Source organism: Chlorocebus sabaeus, chromosome 10, assembly GCF_047675955.1.
Source record: "Chlorocebus sabaeus isolate Y175 chromosome 10, mChlSab1.0.hap1, whole genome shotgun sequence".
Classification (NCBI taxonomy): Eukaryota; Metazoa; Chordata; class Mammalia; order Primates; family Cercopithecidae; genus Chlorocebus; species Chlorocebus sabaeus.
The window spans coordinates 102,778,572-102,803,181 of NC_132913.1; the positions used below are offsets into that span (position 1 = coordinate 102,778,572).

The 24,610-nt window shown below is 40.1% G+C and overlaps 1 protein-coding gene across 3 annotated transcripts in view; it reads left to right on the forward strand.

Annotated features, from left to right (window-relative positions):
- Positions 1-22,687, forward strand: part of ATIC (5-aminoimidazole-4-carboxamide ribonucleotide formyltransferase/IMP cyclohydrolase) — a 38,070-nt gene extending 15,383 nt beyond the window's left edge. For all 3 annotated transcript variants that reach the window (XM_007966169.3, XM_038001572.2, XM_073020058.1), the window contains 9 exons: positions 4,374-4,499; positions 5,335-5,442; positions 6,565-6,650; positions 7,679-7,768; positions 10,716-10,844; positions 16,648-16,740; positions 18,621-18,803; positions 20,998-21,153; positions 21,432-22,687. In XM_007966169.3, the coding sequence (XP_007964360.2) occupies positions 4,374-4,499; positions 5,335-5,442; positions 6,565-6,650; positions 7,679-7,768; positions 10,716-10,844; positions 16,648-16,740; positions 18,621-18,803; positions 20,998-21,153; positions 21,432-21,551 (1,091 nt within the window). In that variant the 3' untranslated portion in view covers positions 21,552-22,687. The remainder of the gene's footprint in view (positions 1-4,373; positions 4,500-5,334; positions 5,443-6,564; positions 6,651-7,678; positions 7,769-10,715; positions 10,845-16,647; positions 16,741-18,620; positions 18,804-20,997; positions 21,154-21,431) is intronic.
- Positions 22,688-24,610: the final 1,923 nt, after the last annotated feature.

Consider the following 24,610-nt stretch of genomic DNA (forward strand, 5'->3'; position numbering starts at 1 on the left):
ACCACCATGCCTGGCTAGTTTTTCTATTTTTAGTAGAGACAGGGTTTCACCATGTTGGCCAGGCTGGTCTCAGACTCCTGACCTCAAGTTATCTGCCCGCCTCAGCCTCCCAGAGTGCTAGGATTACAGGCGTGAGCCACCACACCTGGCCTCAGATACATTTTGACACTAACACTTCCCAAGTCCCCATAGACACCTGTGAAGTCCCCTAGACTGAAGTAATCTAAGTAATTTGTTTTCTCTCTTGGCCCTTCTGCGCTTCCCAGCACAGTAATCTTTTAAAAATGGAAATCGGATGATGTGAGACCCTACTGAAAACCATTCCTTGGCTTTTTTCTTAAGCACCTTGCCCTGCCCCACAAACCCTGTGCTGCCTGCCTGCCATGTATCTGCCCCCTCTGCAGCTCTCCCTGCCCTGGCTCCTAGCCCCTCTGCCCTGTGCCTCCAGTGGGCCCAGCTCCTTCCACTCCAGTGCCTCTGGCTCCTTGTCCCCTTCACCCAGAATTCTTCCCTCTGCCCTTCACGATCCTGGTTTCTTGTTATTCAGTCCTCACCTCCTCAGAGAAGCCTTCCCTGACCACTTAGACCAAAGTAGCCGCCCATGATGCTTTCATCCCGTTACCCTGTTTTGCTGCACGTGTTTCTGTTTATTCCATTCTAGTTGTCTTTCCCCATTAGGATGGCAGCTTCTTTTTTTTTTTTTTTTTTTGAGATGAAGTTTCACTCTTTTTGCCCAGACTGGAACTCAGTGGTGCTGTCTTGGCCTACCGCAAACTCCGCCTCCCAGGTTCAAATGATTCTCCTGCCTTAGCCTCCCGAATAGCTGGGAATACAGGCGCCTGTCTCCATAACCGGCTATTTTTGTATTTTAGTAGAGATAGGGTTTCACCATGTTGGCCAGCTGCTCCTGAGCTCCTGACCTCAGGTGATCTGCCTGCCTCGGCCTCCCAAAGTGCTGGGATTACAGGCATGAGCCACAGCGCCCGGCCAGGATGTCAGCTTCTGAGAGCAGAAGCTGCATCTGTTTTTGTTTGTTGCTGAATCCCCAGGGTTTAGAAGACTGCTTGGCACATTCCCTAAATGTTTACTGAATGAACAATTAGAAACCTGATATTTTGCACAAATTTTTCCTTCTAGGACTTCTTGAAACCGATTTGTCTGCTGTTATATCTGAGCTATTTCCTGCTTATAGTTTATATTCTCCATTAAGATTCTAAGGCAAAAAAAAAAAATCCCTATGTACTGTCAGTTCTTACACTTTTCATTTTCCAAAGCGTTTTCACTGGACTATATAAAAGCCTTCATTGTTCCTTAGACTGTGTGTGTGTTTCTTTTGAAGTTTTAAGTATTATTTGTGGTAAACATGGCAGAGGTGGCCCTGGACACATAAATAAGCGTTTCTTGTGTGAGATTCCCAGGGTTTCTCCCCAACATGGACTTCTTTCCACAACAGAAAAGGCGGTTTTGCCTTTTCATATGGTTTGAGTATTTGGCAGCGATGTTATTACAAAGTGTACAGTTGTGTTTGTATCTAAAACAAAATTGAAGCAAGAACAAAGATGGGGTTGTATGAGTGTGTGTATGTGTCTGAGATTTTAATGACTGGTTTGCTTATGTTTGGAAACACGAAGATTCCTATTTATTTCAGCTATTTACTAGATTAAGCAACTTTCATCATTTCTCTGTTGCACTTTCTATTTCAGTTATTAATGTCTTTGAAAATTTGATATTTGAAGGGGAACCAGGTACTCTTTTTTATTTTGAGGCAGAGTCTTGTTCTGTTGCCCAGGCTGGAGTGCGGTGGCGTGATCTTGGCTCACCACAAACTCTGCCTCCCAGGTTCAAGCGATTCTGCCTCAGCCTCCTGAGTAGTTGGGATTACAGGCATGTACCACCACGCCTAGCTAATTTGTGTATTTTTAGTAGAGACGGGGTTTCACCGTGTTGGCCAGGCCAGTCTAAAACTCCCAACCTCAGGTGATCCTCCCACCTTGGCCTCCCAAAGTGTTGGGATTACAGGCATGAGCCACCACACCCATCCAGATACTCTTAACTATGAGATGTTTCAGAAACCAAAAGTTTTCTCCCACTTACCAACCTTATCCTAAACCATCTATGATGAGTGGGAGGGAGATGGGGTAGTCATTCATACGGTGTTTTGTTTTATTATGCGTGTTGTATGTCTTAGGGGATATTTTACTTTTATTGTTTACTATTTATTGCCCAGTTTGTTTCTTCTGTGCCTCTCCCATAAATTTCATGAGGACAGTGATTTTATTTGACTTGATTTTTGGTTGGGGGAATTATTTTTTCAAGTTTTTTTTAAATGGGCTTTCTTTTTTAGAGTAGTTAACAGGTTTACAGAAAAAATACACAGTGATTATAGGGAATTTCCATATACCCCTCTTCCCCATAGGTTCTCCTATTGACATCATGCATTAGTGTGGTTCATTTGTTACATTTGATGAACTGATTTTGATTTCATCATTATTAAGTAAGATTCATAGTTTAACATTCGTTCTTTGTGTTGTACATTCTATGTATTTGGAAAAATGCATAGTGGTATGCATCCCCCATTACAGTATCACGCACTATCGTTTCAATGCCCTAAAACTCCCTTGTGCTCCTCCTCATCCCCTCTTTCCCTTCTCCCCAACCCTTTGCAACCACTGTCATCTTTTCCTCTTTTCTTTTTTTTTTTTTTTTGAATGGAGTCTTGCTATGTTGTCTGAGCTAGTTTTGATCTCCTGGGACTCAAGCAATCCTCCTGCCTCGGCCTCTTAAGGTGCTGGGATTACAGGCATGCGCCACCATGCCCAGCTGTTTTTACTGACTCTGTACCCACTTCCAGAATGTCAAATAGTTGGGATCATACAGTATGGAGCCCTTTAGACACTTTCACTGAACAACATGCATTAAGTTTCTTCCGTGTCTTTTTGTGGCTTGGTAGCTTAATGCTGAGTAATATTTCATTGTGTATGAATGCACCACATTTTATCCATGGATGTATTGAAAACTTCCAAACTACTAAAAAGGACAGTTTTGGTAGTTTATGAACAAAATTGCTATAATTGTTTGTGTGCAAGTTTTCAACTCATTTTGATAAATACCTAATATTTTCTTTTATTGTATACTATTTATTGCCGGTTTTTTATTTGCCTCCCAGTAAGCTCCGTAGGGACAGTGACTTTTTTTTTTAAGAGGGTTGCAGGGACGGTTTTTTTTCACTGATGTATCCTGAATACCTGGAGCAGTGCTTAACATCGTAGTAGGCATTCAGTAAACGTTTGGCAGGGTCTTTAAAAACTAGTAAATACTTGGCAAGGTCTTTAAAAACTATCTTAACCCATGAAGGACATGAAATTATACTTTTTTTTTTTTTTTTTTTGAGACGGAGTCTTGCTCTTGTTGCCCAAGCTGGAGTGCAATAGCGTGATCTCGGCTCACTACAACCTCTGCCTCCCAGGTTCAAGCGATTCTCCTGCCTCAGCCTCCCGAGTTGCTGGGATTACAGGCGCCTGCCACCACACCCAGCTAATTTTTGTATTTTTAGTAGAGACGGGGTTTCACCATGTTGGCCAGGCTGGTCTCAAACTCCTGACCTCGTGATCCGCCCATCTCGGCCTCCCAAAGTGCTGGGGTTATAGGCATGAGCCATTGTACCCGGTTCATTTTTGTTTTTAATTAGTGCTGGCCCACCATTTCTTTCTGTGTGCTGAGCTTCTTATGTTTATTCACAGGAGATACTAGCTCCTAAAAAAATCTGCCAATGGTAAGACACTAGGTAATGGAAAACTCTGAAGTTGCAGTCTCCTTTTAACTACAGTTCCGCTTTAGGCAGAGTCTGCTGAGTTTGCCATCAAAGAAGGAAAAAAACCACATTATTTATTCTCTTCTTCTTCCACCCACAGCTGTTGCTTTAGCTTGTAATATAATTTCTTAAATCTATAGGGTTTATGACTTAAATTTTGTACCGTCTCTGTAATTACCTCAATTGTTTAATCTTAGTTCTGTATTTACATGAATTCCTGACTGATCACTAGTCTTGTCATAGTTTCTCCCATCCCTAAATCTCTATTGTGTATTTATTTCTAGACTGGCTGGTTCTGGTCCTCCAGTCGTGTGTGTGTGTGTGTGTGTGTGTGTGTGTGTGTGTGTGTGTGTTCATGTACATATGCATTTTTTTTTTTTAAAGATGGGCTCAGGCTCAGTTGCTTTGTTCTCTATCATCAAGATTTTATGTTTGTGTATATCTCTTTGGCTTTTAATTATACTTAAAACGTTTGTTTAGTCATGTTATTTTTTGATAAGTGTGCATACATCTGACCTCACTGATCCTACTTAGTAATGTGCATGTATATTTTTACATTCAGTTCTAAATGGAGCCCCTGGATTTATAAACTTGTGCGATGCTTTGAATGCCTGGCAACTGGTGAAGGAACTCAAGGAGGCATTAGGTATTCCAGCCGCTGCCTCTTTCAAACACGTCAGTCCAGCAGGTAAAGCTCTGCGCTCTGGAACGTTCCAGAATTGTTTGAAAGGCATTTCTTCTTAATTTTTTTTGAATATTAACAAGTTCTAATGTGAATATAGACATTCTATGAAATCTGAAAGTCATCTGTTGATAACAGTATCAATGTAACAATCTAAAATCTGATAAACACACACACACAGAGAATTGTGTAATATTGTCAGATAGGAAAATGAGGCAGGAATTTGCGGGGTGGAACCATAAAAGTTTAGAAAATAAAAGTGAAATGTCCTAATGCAGTAGACTAAGTCTTTTCCCACATCTTTGAAAATGTAATGGAGTAAACATAAAGAGGAAGTTCTTAGGACTGTTTATCTGAAACTTCTTATAGTCATTGCATGAGATACTTTGCTTCTGTGTTTAAATCATTATTTCTGCAATCGAGTTGTCTGTACACCACATCTTGCTGACAGTCCAGCACATGATTTGTTCCCAGATGTTTATTGGGTGTTAAAGCGATGCAAGTGGGGAAGAAATAAATGATGTGTGATATCAAAGTGAGATCAAGCAGAACAGAGAAAGAGACAGTAATGAAGTAAACCAGCTTCACCTACACGCTGGGTACTGTCAGGCTTCAGTGGCTCTGTGGTTTCGGAGGGCAGAGAGGAGATTTCCCTCACAGTGCTCCCACCACCATATTTTTAGTGTTTAATTATCTGGCTAAATAAATTTCTGTTTAATTTAGCACAGGCACTAGAAAATATGCTGTATAGACTGGATGTTAAGAAAAATGTCTTGATTTAGGAGTTGACAGGTAGTAACTTTAGCTTTCTTGGTTTATGATTTTACTATTTTCTAACCAGGTGCTGCTGTTGGAATTCCACTGAGTGAAGATGAGGCCAAAGTCTGCATGGTCTATGATCTCTATAAAACCCTCACACCCATCTCAACAGCATATGCAAGAGCAAGAGGTCAGACTCATAGGGCTTTTTGATTTGGAGGAGAAAGAAAAAGCAATGTTTTATCCCGAATAGAATAAAAAGGATAGAATAAAGAAAAAATATATAGATATTCTATGTAATATATAGATGAAATTAAGGACTTCTATCTCTATATAAATATGTAGTTATTTTATGTAATATAGTTTGATTAAAGTAAAATACCCTTTCATTATAGGATTTCCAATGTTTTACTAATATTTAAGAGTGATTATATGAGTGTCTCAAAAGACATTTGTTTATAGAAGTATGTTAGTATTTTAATATAATAAATGGAAACACAATTGGAATTTGGTGAATGTAATTTTGCTAATTTAGGCTATCGAATGTGTTTGTTATTGTTTAATATGTGACCAAAATTGAAATTATAAAAAGCTATTTTTTTTTTTTTGAGACCGATTCTTGCTCTGTTTCCCAGGCTGGAGTGCAGTGGCACGATCTTGGCTCGCTGCAACCTCCGCCTCCTGGGTTCAAGCAATTCTCCTGCCTCAGCATCCCGAGTAGCTGGGATTACAGGTGCATGCCACCACGCCTGGCTAATTTTTTTGTATTTTTAGTAGAGACGTGATTTCACCATGTTGGCCAGGCTGGTCTCGAGCCCCTGACCTCAGGTGATTTACCTGCCTCAGCCTCCCAAAGTGCTGGGGTTACAGGCATGATGTATGGCTCTTCTAACTTTACTAAATTTGGTTAGAGTCATGTTTTATCAGAGACATTTACTTGTTGAATTTAATAACCTGTGAATATTACTTTAATATTTGTGAAAGTTCTTGAGAAACTGTTATCATAGTTTATCATCTACAGCAGCGGTCAGCAACTTCAGCTGAATCCAACCTGCCACCTGTTTCTGTGAATATAGTATATATATTAACTGGTCCTTCACAGAAAAAGTTTTCTGAGTGTCACTCTAGAGGGTAAAATTAAAGAATACTTTCTTACTGGTTACTTCAGTTAAATGACTTATTGATCTGTTAAAATCTTATGTAAACAGTAAAGTTAGCTTTAGAGAAATGAATTTTCTATGACAGTGGAGAATTTTATTTTTCTATGTCAGGATACTTTGTGATAAATACCTCATTTTAATTTTATTTACAGGGGCTGATAGGATGTCCTCATTTGGTGATTTTGTTGCATTGTCCGATGTTTGTGATGTACCAACTGCAAAAATTATTTCCAGAGAAGTTAGTGGATATTCATGTATCTTAATCTGTGTGTAATTGAATAACGCTTTATTTGTTCATATTGTTCACTGAAACCATACTATAATATTTATATTTATAATATCTTTAAATTAGTTAAGTTTATCATTTAATGTTCATATTTTAAATAGAACATGAATCTTAAATTGTTAATTTTGAAATGTAGTGAATTGTTGTTTCAAATGGACATTTGGCTGTTACAATAATGTTTTTAACTTATATATTTATTTTAAATTCTTTCGTTGTCTTCATGCCAAAGTTATTGTTTCTGAAGAGCAGAAGTTGTAATCTTAGGTGGTGATGCGATAATGAATCTTATTGTACCATGGGAAAAAAATAGAAACTACATTAATAAACTTACTCCATCAGTTGAATACCAAACAGGTATTCCAGACAGGTGGGGGTACTGGTGGTGGTAGGAAGACAGGAAGAAGAGAAAAAAAGGTTGAATAGCTCAGAAAAGGAAAAAAATAGTCAGAAGTGAAGGCTGAAAGAGCATGTGGCTTGGCAGTATTTTGTTGCTCTAGGATTCTTTCCATGGCTACTGCCATCCCTGAGTTACGGTTCCAGGAGGGCTATGGCGTTTGTACCTTTCGTCATGTTAAATCTCTGATTTAATCTGGTCTTGCTGTTAAGGAAAACCCCTGCCGGAAGAGGTCATTTAACCATGTACTAAAAGAGTCAGGACTAGAATGTGCTCTTGTTCATTCAAAACACTCCCTGAAGAAATATTTCCTCCTGAGGTACATGTGTTAGAGCACATCACTCATATTTTCTTAGTTTAAACTGAAACGAACAAAAACTTGGAAAGGACAGAAAGGATCTGCGATGCAGAAAGCTGTATTCTAACATAGATTTATCTTTTTCAAGTATAGCATTAGCATTGTCTGTTGGAGGCAGAAACCAGAATATGCTGCCACATTATTTAAGATTGATAATTGCTGCTAGATTTTTTTAAGAGGTGTTCTCTGATTTTTAAAAATAGAAATTAAAATTTAATATTTTTGCAGGTATCTGATGGTATAATTGCCCCAGGATATGATGAAGAAGCTGTGACAATACTTTCCAAAAAGAAAAATGGAAATTACTGTGTCCTTCAGGTGAGTGCAATTCATGTTTGAAGCAATAATTTGCACTTTTATTCTGTGTCTCTTCCCCCCTTGTTTAATCTTTCCTTTATACGCATACCCTTCTAGTTTATCCTTATTATCCTTTTCCCCTAATCCTGCATTTAAAAAAAATACTATTAACTTGGGGATTTGAGATGAGGGTAGCTTTCTTACCCTCAATTTTAACTTTTTGCTGGTTGAAATGGCTCATTCCTGTAGTTTCAGCCACTTGAGAGGCTGGTGTGGGAGGATGGCTTGAGGCCAGGAATTGGAGGCTGTATTGTGTTACCGTGATGCGTGTGAATAACGACTGCACTCCAGCCTTGGTAGTGTAGTAAGATCATGTCTCTAAAATACTACTAATAATAACAATCTTTAATGGAAAGTCTGTCCATCCTTCTGTTACCTTTTGAAAAAATAACTAATATTTTGAATTTCTTGCTTATCTTTCCTGAAATAGTCTGTATATTCAGCAAATGTTTGCATGTGCATTTCTTCTACACAAGTGCACCCTGCTTCACCTTCTTGGAAGTTTGTCCTGTATCTGTGTATTTTAACTTACCTAGACAGTCACCAATCTTTAGCTACTACAAATACCCCCGCAGTGAATGACCTAGAAAAGTCCTAAGACTGAAATTAAGGCTTTAAAACAAGCTATATGTGTATTGATAAGCCTGATTGATACTGCCCCTTTCAGATGTTGTAGGCAAATTCATTGTCCTAACTGAAATACATAAGGATGCCTGTTTCCCAACACTTTTGCCAGCATTGTGGTTTTATACTTTTAAAAAGTCTCTGCAATTAGAAAATTGCATCTCAATGTAGTTTTAATATTGTGTGTGGTATAAGCACCTTTTATGTTTGAATGTTTTTATTCTTTTTATGAACTGTCTTTTCATATTCTTTGATTTTTCTACCAAGCTGTTGAGGTGTTGTTTTTTGTTTTTTTTTTTTAACTGATTTTTCTGAGCTCTTCTGTATTGGGAAAACTAACTCTTGGTCTAAGATTATGCATTGATAAAGCGAAGAGTTATTTCAATTTAAAGTAAAAATTCCTAATGCTACTTTTCACGTAGTATTTGATATCAGAACTCTGTGGAATCCTAATTCCATATAAGGGAAGTTATTAAGTATATTCCTTTGATTGTAAGATACCAATAATTTTATAGTTCACCATAGATTCCATGTCAGCTATTCAAGGAAAGAAGAAAATACTACGTTCAAGATACGTATTTTTTTTTTAGCCTCTTGACAGTCTGTTGCCCAGGCTAGAGTGCAGTGGCGCGATCTTAGCTCACTGCAACCTCTGCCTCCTGGGTTCAAGCAATTCTCCTGCCTCAGCCTCCTGAGTACCTGGGACTACAGGCATGCACTACCAGGCCTGGCTGATTTTTGTATTTTTAGTAGAGACTGGGTTTCACCATGTTGGTCAGGCTGGTCTCGAACTCCTGACCTCAAGGGATCCACCTGCCTCGGTCTCCCAAAGTGTTGGGATTACAGGCGTGAGCCATCGCACCTGGCCCCCAGTTTCTTAATCAAGTTTTTTTGTTGTTATTGTTACTAAGAGTATTATGTACTTAACAAGCATTAGCATTTTCTTGTAGCATCATGGAAAATATTTTCCAAAACCTGAGTCATTGTCTTGATCTCTTTAACACCTGATAGTACCATGTTGGAGAGTGTCAAAGGAATATGAGGACTTCATTGCTATTTTACTTATTTGAGAATTTGGCTTAGTTTGCATATTGGACACATGATTATAAGCATGAGACAACTTATCCCTCTACCTGATTTATGATAAGTTTCTCCTAGCATCAGTTAATAGGAGAGCATATCAACTTTAGAAATTTTGTAATGCATAATACAAAGGAACATTTTAGAATTCAAGAAAATGTAGATTAAGCAGAACTAATATGGGTCTTGCTTATAAATTATAGATGTCAGTGCTTTCTAAATCAAAGATCATCCAAACAATAAAGAAGAAATAGTGTCAAGTTTAAAAAAAAAATCCAGGGAGAGAGTAGTGTTACACATATTGTTCCACATACCTCAATGTTTTTTTGGTTCAAAATTTGGGAGAGGAAGATGACAGTAAATCATACAGATTCCTTCCAAATAACAAAGACCCAGGTTACAAATCCTGTTTTCTCACTTTTAGCTTTTAATTCATGGGTTAACTGGGTATTTTGTAACAGATTTTTAGAAAGGAAAATTAGAATTTAATGTTTGTGTCACGGCTTATTTAATTAGCACATCTGTTTTATCTGCCGACCTTCCAAAAGAACCATACACATAGTAACTTAGCCAAAAACACACTCACTGGAATCATTGGTTTTTAACATGTTGTATATAGGTTGTAAAATCTATAAAATGCTATTGGGTAGTAAAACCTATAAAAGACTTTGGAGGCCGGGCGCGGTGGCTCAAGCCTGTAATCCCAGCACTTTGGGAGGCCGAGATGGGCGGATCACGAGGTCAGGAGATCGAGACCATCCTGGCTAACACGGTGAAACCCCGTCTCTACTAAAAAATACAAAAAACTAGCCAGGCGAAGTGGCGGGCGCCTGTAGTCCCAGCTACTCGGGAGGCTGAGGCAGGAGAATGGCGTAAACCCGGGAGGCGGAGCTTGTAGTGAGCCGAGTTCGTGCCACTGCACTCCAGCCTGGGCGACAGAGCAAAGACTCCGTCTCAAAAAAAAAAAAAAAAAAAAAAGACTTTGGAGAAAAATATTAGTGCCTGGCTGTTGTACTGTATCATGTCAGAACGATTTAACACATCATTTGGTGTGTGAGAAAAATTAGAAAATTAGAAAAATGTGTAACAAAATTAGAAACATGCATGTAACTTTACTTATAATGAAATCTTTTGTACATAAAGTAAATGAAAAATTTCGGGGAAGTGAATAGATCACCTTTAACTTTTACAATTTGTATTTTAGATGGATCAGTCTTACAAACCAGATGAAAATGAAGTTCGAACTCTCTTCGGTCTTCATTTAAGCCAGAAGAGAAATAATGGTGTCGTCGACAAGTCATTATTTAGCAATGTTGTTACCAAGAATAAAGATGTAAGTTGGGAAGTATCTGAACTGACTGCTAGTAACTTCAGTTGGTCTATTTTCAATACTTATGAGCTTTACATTTATTAAGATCTGGATTTAGAACTGGTTTATATGCACACAGCTGCCTCATCTTTGAGTCATCAAATAAGCTTTGGAGTTTAAGAAATGAATCAAAGGCCATGTTAGATGCTTCTGTGCATATGTACATAGAGAGCTATGTAGCTTCAATCGTACATAAATGGGATCATGTGTTCCATAATCTGTCTCCTATAACTTGCCTTTTTTCCATGTACTAGATTAGGCTACAAATGTGTTTTTGTATCAATAAATACAGATGCTGGGTGCGGTAGCTGACATCTGTAATCCCAACACTTTGGTAGGCCAAGGGGCAGATCTCTTGAACTCAGGAGTTCAAGACCAGCCTAGCCAATGTGGTGAAACCCTGTCTCTAGAAAAAGTACAAAAATTAGCCTGGCGTGGTATCTGCACCCATAGGCCCAGCTACTCGAGAGGCTGAGGTGGGAGGATTGAATGAGCCTGGGAGATTGAGGCTGCAGTGAGCCGTGTTTGTGCCACTGCACTCCAGTCTGGGTGACAGAACAATACCCTGTCTCAAAAATAAATGCATAAGTATTCATATCTTTATCTGAAAGTCCATATGGCAATCAGTCCGTGTGTAGATGTACTATGATGGATGTTTTTCTTATTTTTACTTTTATTATTTTTGTTTTAAGAGACTGGGTCTCACTCCGTTGCCCAGGCTGGAGTGCAGTGGTGCGATCATAGCTCACTGCAACGTGGATCTTATGATGGATAATTAGATTGCTTACATTTTCAGTGCTATGATCAATGTTTTTATATAGACAAGTTTTTGGACTTGTGCTCTTTGTTATCTTGTAGTAGGTACATGTTCCTAGGATAATAATGGTGATTTTTGTGTTTTGGATATATTATCTCATTTAACACTTAGATCACTCTTTAGGGCTGACTACCATTGTGTCTGTTATGAAGATCACAAAATTGTACCATAGAGGACAGTTAAGAAATTTGCCCAGAGTTGTACAATAAAGAATGGACAAGCTGACATTTATTTTCTGGAGTATCTTAACTGGGCCTTAAGTTCAAAGGATGTTTTTCCTAGGTCTAAAGTAGGCTGTGCTTGTTTTTCAGTACTTTGAAGGAATCATTCCATTGCTCTTTGGTCTGTCTGGCTGATAGCCTGGAATTTTTTTATTGAGTGCTAGGCACTGGGTATGAAAAAACTGTAGCGATATTTGGAGGGCTGGATGGTGTTATTTTTTTCTTCAGTGTTGACTTGTGCTTCGGTTGGGCAGATAAGGTGTAGGAGATATCTTCATTCTGTGAGGAATTGTTGAGCTGATAGGAATTTAGCCTTCAGTCTTTGTGAGGACTGGTCTGTTTATGGTTCACTCCTGCTCTCTAAATATCTACTGCTGTACGCTGAACTCGGCTTTTGTCCCTTAGTCCTCTAAGACTGCCAAAAGTTGTGCTCAGCCAATTTACCTTTCAGTTTATTGCATGCCACTTGGAAAATACCTTGAGGAGAAAGGCAGACTGTCAGGCCCATTTCTTCCTGCTTCCATTTTCTCTGTGATCTTTGCCTGTTAGTACTTGCTGTCTGTCCTCTCTGCCCAGCTTTTTTGTTTGTTACTAAAAGAGGATTGGTCTCTTAGCAAGCTATTTGCTGTAACCGAAGAAGATGGGGGGCTTGCTCCCAGGTCTGACTCCTGAGGCCTTTTCAGTAGAATTGCTGGAAATGAGCCTTAAAATCTTTATCCAGAGAGTTCTGTCTGTTGATAAGCATACAATGATTAACACATCTTTTTTTCTTTGTTGATTTAATGTCTATTCTTTTATTTCTGTCTTTGACAATTAATGGTGTCCTGATGTAAAGAAACATGTAGGCATACATAGAAATATCTTTCAGCCCTTTGGAATCCACTCTGGTTGGTTCATGTACTTTGAAAAATACCGAATGGATATTGACCTAGATTCCATGGTACCATGTTGAGAATTGTGCCTACCTATTGAGAGTCTTTTTTCCTAAGGTTTGTAGATATTGGATTCATTAATAATTTAGCGATCTTGATAGGTTTTGTGCCTCTGGATATTTTTTTTACAAGGGTGGTGGGTGTGATCTTAATCGTTTATCTAAACTCTCTCCTTGCTTCATATGAATTCTTAGTAGAAATTTGGAAACTTAAGGATGAGAGAATGATAGCTTTATTCTCCTTTCTATTTTACCCCTGTCTTTTTAAGTGGATTTTTGTTAACATTCCAGCCTCAGAATTATTAGTCTGGAACCATTTCAGTCCTGAGAGAACCAGACAGGTGGACAGAATGTTTATTAATACTGAACATGTTTGAATTGTTTCCTCTTCTCCCATTTTTCTTGAATAGTGCTTTAATTGTTTTAACTATTCGTAGCATGTTTCTAAGACTGGATTCCCTTACTCCCAGTCCACTGGCATTTCTCGTATTCCTTGATCCCAACCCAGGATGTCAAGTATATTAGTTTTTATCACGCTGCTGTGAAGAAATTCCTGAGACTGGGTAATTTATAAAGAAAAGAGGTTTAATTGACTCACAGTTCCACACGGTTGGGGAGGCCTCAGGTATTGTACAATCATGGCAGAAGGCACCTCTTCACAGGGCGGCAGGAGAGGGAATGAGGGGAAGCAAGAGAAATGCCATACGCTTACTGTCAGATCTCATGAGACTCACTCATTATCACGAGAACTGCACGGGGGAAACTACCTCCATGATCCAGTTACCTCCACCTAGTCCCACCTGTGGACACGTGGGGATATTATAATTCAGGGTGACATTTAGGTGGGGACACAGCCAAACTACATCACCAAGATTATCTTTGGAGGTCTAGACATCTATGAAGCTGGCTTTTGCTAATAAGTTTTCTGGGAACCAAAGGAATCAGATTTATAGTTAGTGACTCAAATAGCAGATAAAGATAAAAGATATGCAACCATAATAATACCTTAGAGTAAATTCTTAAGAAATCCTAAAAGCTTTTTTAAATTCAACTTTCAATTTTGAGGTGAAAGTTATAGGTTCACATGCAGTTGTAAGAGTTCCCAGGTAACCGTTACCCTATTTCTCCTAATGCTAGCATTTGTCACACCACAGTACAATTCCACAACCATGCCATTGACATTGATAACAGTTGAAGATACAGGACACTTTCTGGCTGGGTGCGGTGGCTCACATCTGTAATCCCCACACTTTGGGAGACCGAGACCATCCTGGCTAACATGGATAGGGAAACCCCGTCTCTACTAAAAATACAAAAGATTAGCCGGCCTGGTGGCGGGCACCTATAGTCCCAGCTACTTGGAAGGCTGAGGCGGAAGAATGGTGTGAGCCCAGGAGGCGGAGCTTGCAGTGAGCCCAGATCACATCACTGTACTCCAACCTGGGCGATAGAGCGAGACTCCGTCTCAAAACATAAAAAAAAATTAAAAAACATAAAGATACAGGACATTTCCAACACTGCAGTGATCCCTCATGTTCTTCTGTAGCCAGGCTCACTTGATACTGCTTCCACCCCCTCCTTACCCTTGGGCAACCACAAATCTGTTTTTCCTTTTTATAATTTTCATTCATCGTGCATTCATACACAGTTTTTTTTGTTTGTGAACATAAGGTTTTGTTTTTGTTTTTGTTTTTTGGGGAAACAGGTTCTAACTCTGTTGCCCAGGCTGGAGTGCAATGGCATGATCTTGGCTCACTGCAATCTCCGCCTCCCTGGTTCAAGCGATTCTCCTGCCTCAGCCTCCCAAGTAGCTGGGATTACAGGCATGCACCACCACACCTGGCTAATCTTTGTATTTTCAATAAAGACGGGGTTTCACCATGTTGTTCAGGCTGGTCTTGAACTCCTAACTCAGGTGATCCACCTGCCTTGGCCTCCCAAAGTGTTGGGATTACAGGCGTGAGCCACTGTGCCCAGCCTAAACATAGTTTTTATTTCTCTTTGATAAATGCCCAGGGTTGTTAATTGCTTTGTGGTATGGTAGTTGCATGTTTACTAAGAAACTGCTGAATTGTTTGCTAGAGTGGCTTGTACCATTTTGTATTCCCCCCAGCAGTGGATGAGTGATCCAGTGTCTCTGCATCCTTACTAGCTTTTGGTATTGCCACCTTTTGTTTTGTTTTGTTTTTTAAAGACATTCTGATACGTGTGTATCAATATCTCACTGATTTTAATTTGCGTAATGGCTCGTGATATTGAACATTTTTTTGTGTACTTATTTGCTACCTGTGTATCCTTTTTGGTGAAATGTCTCTATGTCTTTTGCTCATTTTCTAATTAAATTTTTGACTTAACTGAGTTGTTTTGTTTTGTTTTGAGATGAAGTCTCGCTCAGTCACCTAGACTGGAGTACAGTGGCACAATCTTGTTTCACTGCAGCCTCCACCTCCCAGGTTCAAGTGATTCTCCTACCTCAGCCTCCTGAGTAGCTGTGATTACAGGAATGCGCCACCCCACCTGGCTAATTTTTATATTTTTGGTAGAGACAGGGTTTTACCATGTTGGCCAGGCTGGCCTGGAACTCCTGACCTCAGGTGGTCCACCTGCCTTGGCCTCCCGAAGTGCTAGGATTACAGGCGTGAGCCACTGCGCCTGGCCTGTTACTGAGTTTTTTAAGTGTTTTTGTGTTTTAGGGGCTAGTTTGTTGTTGGATATGAGGTTTGTTAATAATTTTCTCCTAGTCTGTAGCTTGTCTTTTCATCTGCTTTAACGAGGAATCTTACAGAGTAAAAGTTCTTAATTTTACTGAAGTCAAATTTATCAACTTATCCATTGGCTGCAGCGAATATTCTCTGTCCACTAAGCATACAGAGGTGGACTATCATCCTTCTTTTCCATTTGTATTCGTGCTTTATACTAAAGATAGTGATATTTTTGGGTGTTACTCTTGTTGTTCTGTTTGGTTCGGTAACTCCTAATGGTTTTTGAACAGTTTCTACTTAAGTTTTCTAAACAAAAGAGAAAATGATCCTAATTTGATTTTTCCAAACAGTCTTGGCTGTCCGTGTGCATCATAATGATTTGTGATGTCTACGAAACAATTCTCTGCATTGGTTCTGAACATAAATTTTACCATGTCTCCAGATTGTTAAAAGTGCTCTGGTCAAGAAAATATTGTTTGTCAGTTTTGGAATGGGTATGGTAGTTCTTACCTCGTGTGATATAAAAAGATTGAATCCACAATTGCTGCAAAATAACATTAGTTTGTTTCTATGGATGCATTGTGCTAAGTTCCACCACAAATGTGTTAAATATTTAAGTAAATCATGGTAGTGTGTAGCAGGAACAGTTAATTTCCCTCTGTCATTTGAGAGGTATAACTATGTCGTAGGTCTTTTATATTAAATAGGACTACGAAGCTTAAAGTTGGCCAGGCGTGGTGGCTCACGCCTGTTGTAATCCTGGCTCTCTGGGAGGCCGAGGCAAGTGGATGACTTGAGCTCAGGAGTTCGAGACCGGCCTGGCCAACATGGTGAAACCCCATCTCTACTAAAAATACAAAAATTAGCCAGTCATGGTAGTGTGCATCTGTAATTTAAGTGTGAGAATCTCTCGAACCCGGGAGGTGGAGGTTGCAGTGAGCCGAGATAGTGCCGTTGGAGATGTCCCATTGTGTCTGGGAAACAGAGTGAGATTCTGATTCCAAAAAAACACAAAAAATAGCATTTAAAAAAAGAAGCTTAAAATTAAATGAGTTTAAAAGGCCCCATGCGATTTACCATTGTGTATGTGTTTCAGTTGCCAGAGTCAGCCGTCCGAGACCTCATCGTAGCCACCATTGCTGTCAAGTACACTCAGTCTAACTCCGTGTGCTACGCCAAGAATGGGCAGGTAAATGGGCTGTTGGACTTGCCTTCAGGGGACTGTTGTTTTACGAAATTATATTTAAGCATCCGTCTGCCTTAGATATTGGACAGCCTAAAAGGGAATACTTGCCAAGTGTTTCTCTTTTGGGTTTGTCAGTGTTTTCCTCAGTGCCCTGGTGGGCTGTTAAAACTAATGATGATCAGAAAATATCTTTGGCACCAGGTACTTGGAACTAGGTACTCAAATTAGTTGTGCCGCTTCTTGCCTGGAGTAGGTTGGCACATTTTGGATTAGTGAGACTCTAATAGCTGTTACAAAACTGGATTATCTACTCTTCTTTTCCCCCATTGGTAGTATTTCCAGGGAAGAGGAGGTAAGTTATGGTACTGCCACCTGCCAGCCTATATTTTTGCAGCCTGCAGGGTATTTTCACATTATTTTTTACATTGTCTTATCAAGAATCTGCTGAGTAGAAAGACTGCTAGACTCGGAGTTAACCTGATCTTTAAAAAATCACGTTTATTGAGGCATAATTTGTCTACAGTAGAATTCACCTTTTTAAATGTACAGTTTGACCAGTTTTCACAAATTTCACAGTATGTGACCGCCGCTGCAATAAAATACTGAACAGTTCTCACTGTGTAATGTTAAGCAAGATATTGAACTTCTTTCCTAGTGTCCCAAGCCTCAAAATACAAGATTGAACTGATTCATCTCTGAGGTCTCTGCTAGCCTTTTCTTCACACGGTGTCCTGAGCTTATCTCTTTGGCATTTGTTAAATTATTTGGCCCACACGTGATGGGGAGGCAGATGGATATGAATTAGCCTATGGCCTGGAAGACCCAAGATTGCCAATCTCTGTAGTAACAAACTCCTCAGACATTGTGTCTACTGACGTCAGGTTCTAGGAAGTTTTGTAAGTCCATGTAGAGTGAGTCCTTCTTTCCTGATGTCCAGGTGGAGGCGGCTGCACAGGTGTTTGTGGTCTCTTTTGTTCTCTTGTAGCTGTGGGCAGGGTTGCCAGCAGCTGTGCTCAGAAAGAGATGGACTGTTGGGCAGACAGCTGAGGGGCTGTTCACTGTAGGAACTAAAACCAGAAAACACACCTGTGCATTTAAGTCCTTGGTGCTTAGAATTCAACCCATAGAAATAGAGGAAGGAAGGAAGAACATTTGTACCTGGTGGAATTGTTTCTACTTTTAGCTACCTGCGTCAGATCCTTATCTCAATTTCTGAGAGTTGATATTTTAACTGTAATTTATACACTGGGGCAAAGACTTTCAAATAACCATAGTTATTTTTGTGGTCATTGGTTTTATTTATTAGTTAATTATAGAGACAAGGTCTTGCTCCATTGCCCAGGCCAGAGTACAGTGACATGATCATAGCTCACTGTAGCCTTGGACTCCTGGGCTCAAGTGATCCTCCCACTTTAGCCTCCTGAGTAGCTGGGACTACAGGTGTGCGCCACCACACCCAGCTATTTTTTTATTTTTATTTTTTATAGAGATGAGATGTTGCCATCTTGCCCAGGCTGGTCTCCTGGGCTCAAGCGATCCTTCTGTCCTGGCCTCCCAAAGTGCTGGGATTACAGGCATGAGCCAGTGTGCCCAGCATTAGTCATTAATTTTAACTCTTTTTTTTTTTGGCCTCAAGCCATCAATTTTATTGAATTGTAGAATATTAATAGTCATGTCACATATCACTGAAGAGCTATAAATAGTAGTTATAAACCTCTTATTCCCTCCCCTTTAAATGACTTAAAAATTATTTATATTTCTCTTGGCCTGATATGTTCCTCCACAAAACTAATAAATAGGTTTTAGAGAATGTGCACAAAAGATCCTTTTGAGAAGAAAGTGTTGTTGGAAGAGGTGTTCACTTTACTGTCTGTGTTCCTCAGGTTATTGGCATTGGAGCAGGACAGCAGTCTCGTATACACTGCACTCGACTTGCAGGAGATAAGGCAAACTATTGGTGGCTTAGACACCATCCACAAGTGCTTTCGATGAAGTTTAAAACAGGAGTGAAGAGAGCAGAAATCTCCAATGCCATCGATCAATATGTGACTGGAACCATTGGCGAGGTGAAAGACTTGTCATTGGGTTCTGGGCTGTATTAATATTCAGTTCACCCCTTTATGTGTAACAGATTTTAGCTTCATCACTACACAGAGAAAAAGATACTTTCCTTGAAATTCTATGTTGTCTAAAATTGAGCATTGAAACTTCTTACACATTTCTCATTTTCTTCTGTCTCATGTAACTTTCTTCATTGTTTTTGACCCCTTTCTGAAGCCACAGACCTCTGTCTTTTTAAGTTACCGCCTTGGTATAGGTTTGTATATTGTACTTCCCCTGTTGTTTATAAGCTTTTGATGACAAGGACTGTTTGTTTTTCACCTATGTCGAGGTGTCTGCCATCGTGTCAGGCATGGTGCTTGCTGTCTGACGGGTCTATATTCAATATTAAATACAAATTGCTTGACGGCAGGTAACTGTAGAGTCTTCTCCCACCACATTTTCTACATGTGCCATTAATAACTTGATATATTTTGTTACATTTCATGTTCTTCTGTTTGAAGAAGGTATGTGGGAACATGACAATCGCAAACGTTAGGTAGGCAGCCTGCCAGAAGAAAAGATCTAGCCTAGTTTCTGGACATATTGCGTGCCTAACAAAATGCTGGATGGAAAACAGAAGCCTGCTAATCAAATAGTAGATGGTCTTCTGAAGAGCCAATTGACTACCCTCAGTTTTTTATTCAGGAGCAGGAATCAACATAAGTGTCATTGAAGAATGAGGCTGCAGAATTTAACTGAAGTACTTAAAATATCTTTTTTTTTTTTTAACTTTGATACTTGGATTTTTCTGTTTGATATTATCAGTCAACCCCTGCTACTAGTCCTGGAAGAGTCCTGGAAGTGAACAAGAGTAAAAGTACATCAAAGCTAAAACATCACCCAAGATAGAAGCACCTTGTAAAATGTGATTAACTGTCTTAGTCTGTTTGTGCTGCTGTGACACAATACTGCAGGCTGGGTAACTTATAAACCATAGATATTTATTTTTCATAGTTCTGGAGGCTGTGAAGTCCCAGATCAAGGTACTGGTGGGCTGAGAGTCTGGGGAGGCCTACCCTCTGCTTCCAAGATGGCACAGCCCTCTCTGGAGAGGACAGACACCGTGTCCTTACTTCACAGAAGGGGCAAACTTCCTCTGAAGCCCTTTTGTAAGTCCATAATCCATTCATGAGGGCCCCACTCTCATCGCCTAATAACCTTCTAAAGGCCTTACTTTTTAATACTGTTGCATTGAGGATTAAGTTTCAACATGAATTTTGGAGGAGATACACACACACAAACCATAGCAAATATGAATTGTGTTTTGTCTACAACTGATTTTAGATTTAAAATAATTTTTGTATAAACATAGTTATAGAACATTCATCCTCATCTGTTTCCTAGATTGGATATGGAGGGGTTTTATTTGAAAACTGAAAACCCTTGGAATACAATTTTTTATTTGCCTTCTTTGCTACAGTACTATCAAAGCAGTAGATCTAAATTAGACAGTAGTCTAATTAATAGACATAAAGTAGTAGATACGAAGTAAATTTAAATTAGAGATTTTTAAAACAGTGTATTTTTATGTAAGTAGCTTAGCCAAAAATAGAAAAATTATATATATACTTGGAATAAACTGATTTAGAAAGTAAAATGGTATTATCTTTATTTGGTAAACTTAGAATCACTTTTTTTCCTTAATGAAAATGTTTCTAAAAGCATCAGAGAGATTCTAGATATGTGAACTTCTATGTAAATAATGGTCATTATTTACAGTTAAGAAGTTCTGACTGGGCGCGGTGGCTCATGCCTGTAATCCCAGCACTTTGGGAGGCCAAGGTGGGCGGGTCACAAGGTCAAGAGATTGAGACCCTCCTGGCCAACGTGGTGAAACTCTGTCTACACAAATACAAAAATTAGCTGGGTGTGGTGGTATGCTCTTGTAGTGCCAGGTATTTGGGAGGCTGAGGCAGGAGAATTGCTTGAACCTGGGAGGTAGAGGTTGCAGGGAGCTGAGATCGTGCCATTGCACTCCAGCCTGGTGACAGTGCAAGACTCCGTCTAAAATAAATACATAAATAAATAAATAAATAATAATAATAAAAAGAAATCCTAGGAAAAATGCCCAGGTGCTTTCTGGCATTGCTGCTTTGCACCAGATGGGACTAAAGACAATGTCAGACTAAGCTGCTTCCTTTCTCTCTCTCCACATAGGATGAAGATTTGATCAAGTGGAAGGCATTGTTTGAGGAAGTCCCTGAGTTACTCACTGAGGCAGAGAAGAAGGAATGGGTTGAGAAACTGACTGAAGTTTCTATCAGCTCTGATGCCTTCTTCCCTTTCAGAGATAATGTAGACAGAGCTAAAAGGGTAAGTATGGAATTGGGTGCATTTGCCTAGAGTTGAGCATTATGTAGAAACTGTTTCAGAAATCCTGCTTTTGATTTTTTTTAAGGTGTGGTAAAGTGATACAGATCAGTAATATTCAGAGAACCATTTGACTTCTCCATTGGGTGGATGGAGAACCCAAATCCTGTGGTTATTCTGCCTGTTTGAGTGGATCTTTGTTAGCATATGCTTTTTAGAGGGGGATTTTGAGTTTTGCAGGTTTTTGCATAAAGTTGCGTTTTGAAAATCAATTCCCCCAGAGTGGTGTGGCGTACATTGCGGCTCCCGCTGGTTCTGCTGCTGACAAAGTTGTGATTGAAGCCTGCGACGAACTGGGAATCATCCTCGCTCATACGAACCTTCGGCTCTTCCACCACTGATTTTACCACACGCTGCTTTTTGGCTTGCTTATGTGTAGGTGAACAGTCACGCCTCAAACTTTATGAGAATAACTTTTTAAAAAAATAAAACAGCACCTCTTAATCACTGGATCCATAGTTTTTGGTAGTTGTGTTTTATGTTAAAGATACAGGCTCTTTCAACTGACACATGACACGTAAATGAGGAATTCCAGAGCACCCCCGCCTGCCGGAGCTCAGCCCGTCCCACAGCACTGCCTGTGTGAAACATAAACATTCACGGGAACCAAACGAACTGAGCAGCCAGAGGACATGGCACAAGTGTCTTAAAGCTCCATATTTCCTCCTAGGGGAGTCTTCTCATGCCGGTTTTTTTTTTTTTTTAATGTATTTTTTTTAGATGGAGTCTCGCTCTGTTGCCCAGGCTAGTCAGTGACGTGATCTCAGCTCACTGGTTCAAGTGATTCTTCTGCCTTAGCCTCCCAAGTAACTAGGATTACAGGCATGCACTGCCTTGCCTGGCTAATTTTTGTATTTTTAGTAGAGACAGGGTTTCACCATGTTGGTTAGGCTGATCTCGAACTCCTGACCTTGTGATCCACCTGCCTCGGCCTCCCAAAGTGCTGGGATTACAGGCATGAGCCACTGCGCCCGGCCCTCATGCCATTTATTTTTAATCACACTTCTGAGAAGCTTGGTTGTCTACTTTTCAAACAAACAGCAGATTGGCACCTGTGAACTGGAACCTTAGAGGGGATTAGTGAGTCTTGCTGACACCCTGTATGGATAATCTAATGCATCTTTTTCTTGGTGCTAAGTGAAATGTTTCCCAGAATTTCAGCAGCCGTAGATTCACTCTCTGGAGCTACATAAAAATGTCGTCAATGTTCAGTGCTCAGAAATTGTACCCAATATTCCAATTACAGGCTTATCACTGCAGTGGGCACAGTGGGAGGGCAGTGCCTTCCTTCGTCAGGACAGCCCCATGCATCTGTGTGTCCTGCCTGTGTGCTTCTGACCATTCCCGTGCATTGCACCTGTGTTCAACTAAAACCCTTTGCCATTGTTCACCTTGACTGATGAGTCCTACCCTCTTCCCAAGTCGTTAACCTACCCCCCACCTTGCTAAATAAAAATGTCTGAAGTTTTTTTCTTAATGGTCATGTTTCTAATTTATTTCTGCATCAGCTAGTCTTCCAGCCCCTGCATAGTACCTGCCCACATTGAAACAAGGCTGACTTGTGTGATCAGTAAAACACTGCAGAAAAAATACAACTTTTGAGGCTAGGTCCTAATGCATTGCAACTTCAACCTTGGTTTTTTGGATTAGTTCCTCTGGGATAAGCCAAGGCCACGTTGTATATTTAAGCAGTCCTCCACAAGGAGAGAAGCCATCTTGCTTACAAGTTGCTGCCAGCCATATGAGTGAGCCACCTCAGAGGTGGATACTCCAGCTCCAGTCCCAGGCAACATCTGGCTTCAACCTCTTCAGAGACCTGGGCCAGCACTGCCCAAAAGAGCTCTTGAATTCCTGACCCAGAGATACAGAGAGATGCATACTGTCGTAAGCCACAAAGTTCTGGGGTAATTATGTAGCAGTAAATAGCTAATACAGATTTTGGCTTATAAATTAAGTGTGCATTGTCTTTTTCATGGTTCTTTGGCTTGACCAAAGGTTAACATTAAGGGTATGATCATGGGAACAGGCTGGGCACTGTGTCTCCTGTCTATAATCCTAGCACTTTGGGAGGATCGCTTGAGGCCAGGAATTCAAGACCAGCTTGGGCAACATAGCAACATCCTCATCTCTAAAAATAAAAAAGAAAATTTTAATTAGCTGGACGTGGTGGCTCGTGTTTGTAGTATTCTTCACATAAATGAAGAATGAATAAATGGAGAACATACAACTCCCATGCAGAAGAATTCTAAGTAATTTACATCAACACTCCACCTTTAAGATGGGCATAACTCCCAGTCCTTAAGTGTGGCCTGTACACAGTGACTTGCTTGCAAAGAGGAGAGTATAGAAATGGGAATAAAATAGTAACTACAGTGGAGAAAACTGACACTTTCTTAGCCAGATGATCAAGGTCAACATCGATAATGTCATGTTGCTAGGAAATACCTCAAAATGGGAGAATGGCACTTTACCTTTTTGGTCTTCTTTCCAAGACCCTGTACTCTCAGCTTAATCATGAGAAAAACATCAGATATAACCTAGCTGAAGGACTTGACAAAATACCTTCCTACTGTCAAGATCATCAAAAAGAAGAGAAGCATGAGAAATTGTCATGCTTAGAAGGGCCTAAGGAGACGTGATGACTAAATACAGTGTGGTGTCCTGGATAGCATCCTGGAGCAGAAAAAGGACATTAGGTAAAAACTAAGAAAACCTAAAGTGGTTAGTTAATATGTATCAATATTGGTTCACTCATTGTAATAAATGTACCATGCTAATGTGAAATACTAATAAAAGGGGAAATTAGGTGTGATGTATCCTCACAATTTTTTCTGTAAACGTAAAACTTAGAAAATAGGCTGGGCGTGGTGGCTCACGCCTGTAATCCCAGCACTTTGGGACGCCAAGGTTGGCGGATCACCTGAGGTCAGGAGTTCAAGACCATCCTGGCCAACATAGTGAAACCCCGTTTCTACTAAGGATACAAAAATTGGCCAGGCGCGGTGGCTCACGCCTGTGGTCCCAGCACTTTGGGAGGCCGAGGTGGGCGGATCACTAGGTCAGGAGATCGAGACCATCCTGGCTAACATGGTGACACTCTATCTCTACTAAAAAATACAAAAAAATTAGCCAGGCGTGGTGGCGGGCGCCTGTAGTCCCAGCTACTCGGGAGGCTGAGGCAGGAGAATGGCGTGAACCCGGGAGGCGGAGCTTGCAATAGTGAGCTGAGATGGCGCCACTGCACTCCAGCCTGGATGACAGAGGGAGACTTCGTCTCAAAGAAAAAGAAAAAAGGAAATACAAAAATTAGCCAGGTGTGGTGGCACACGCCTGTAGTCCCAGCTACTTGCGAGGCTGAGGCAGAATTGTGAACCCGGGAGGCGGAACTTGCAGTGAGATG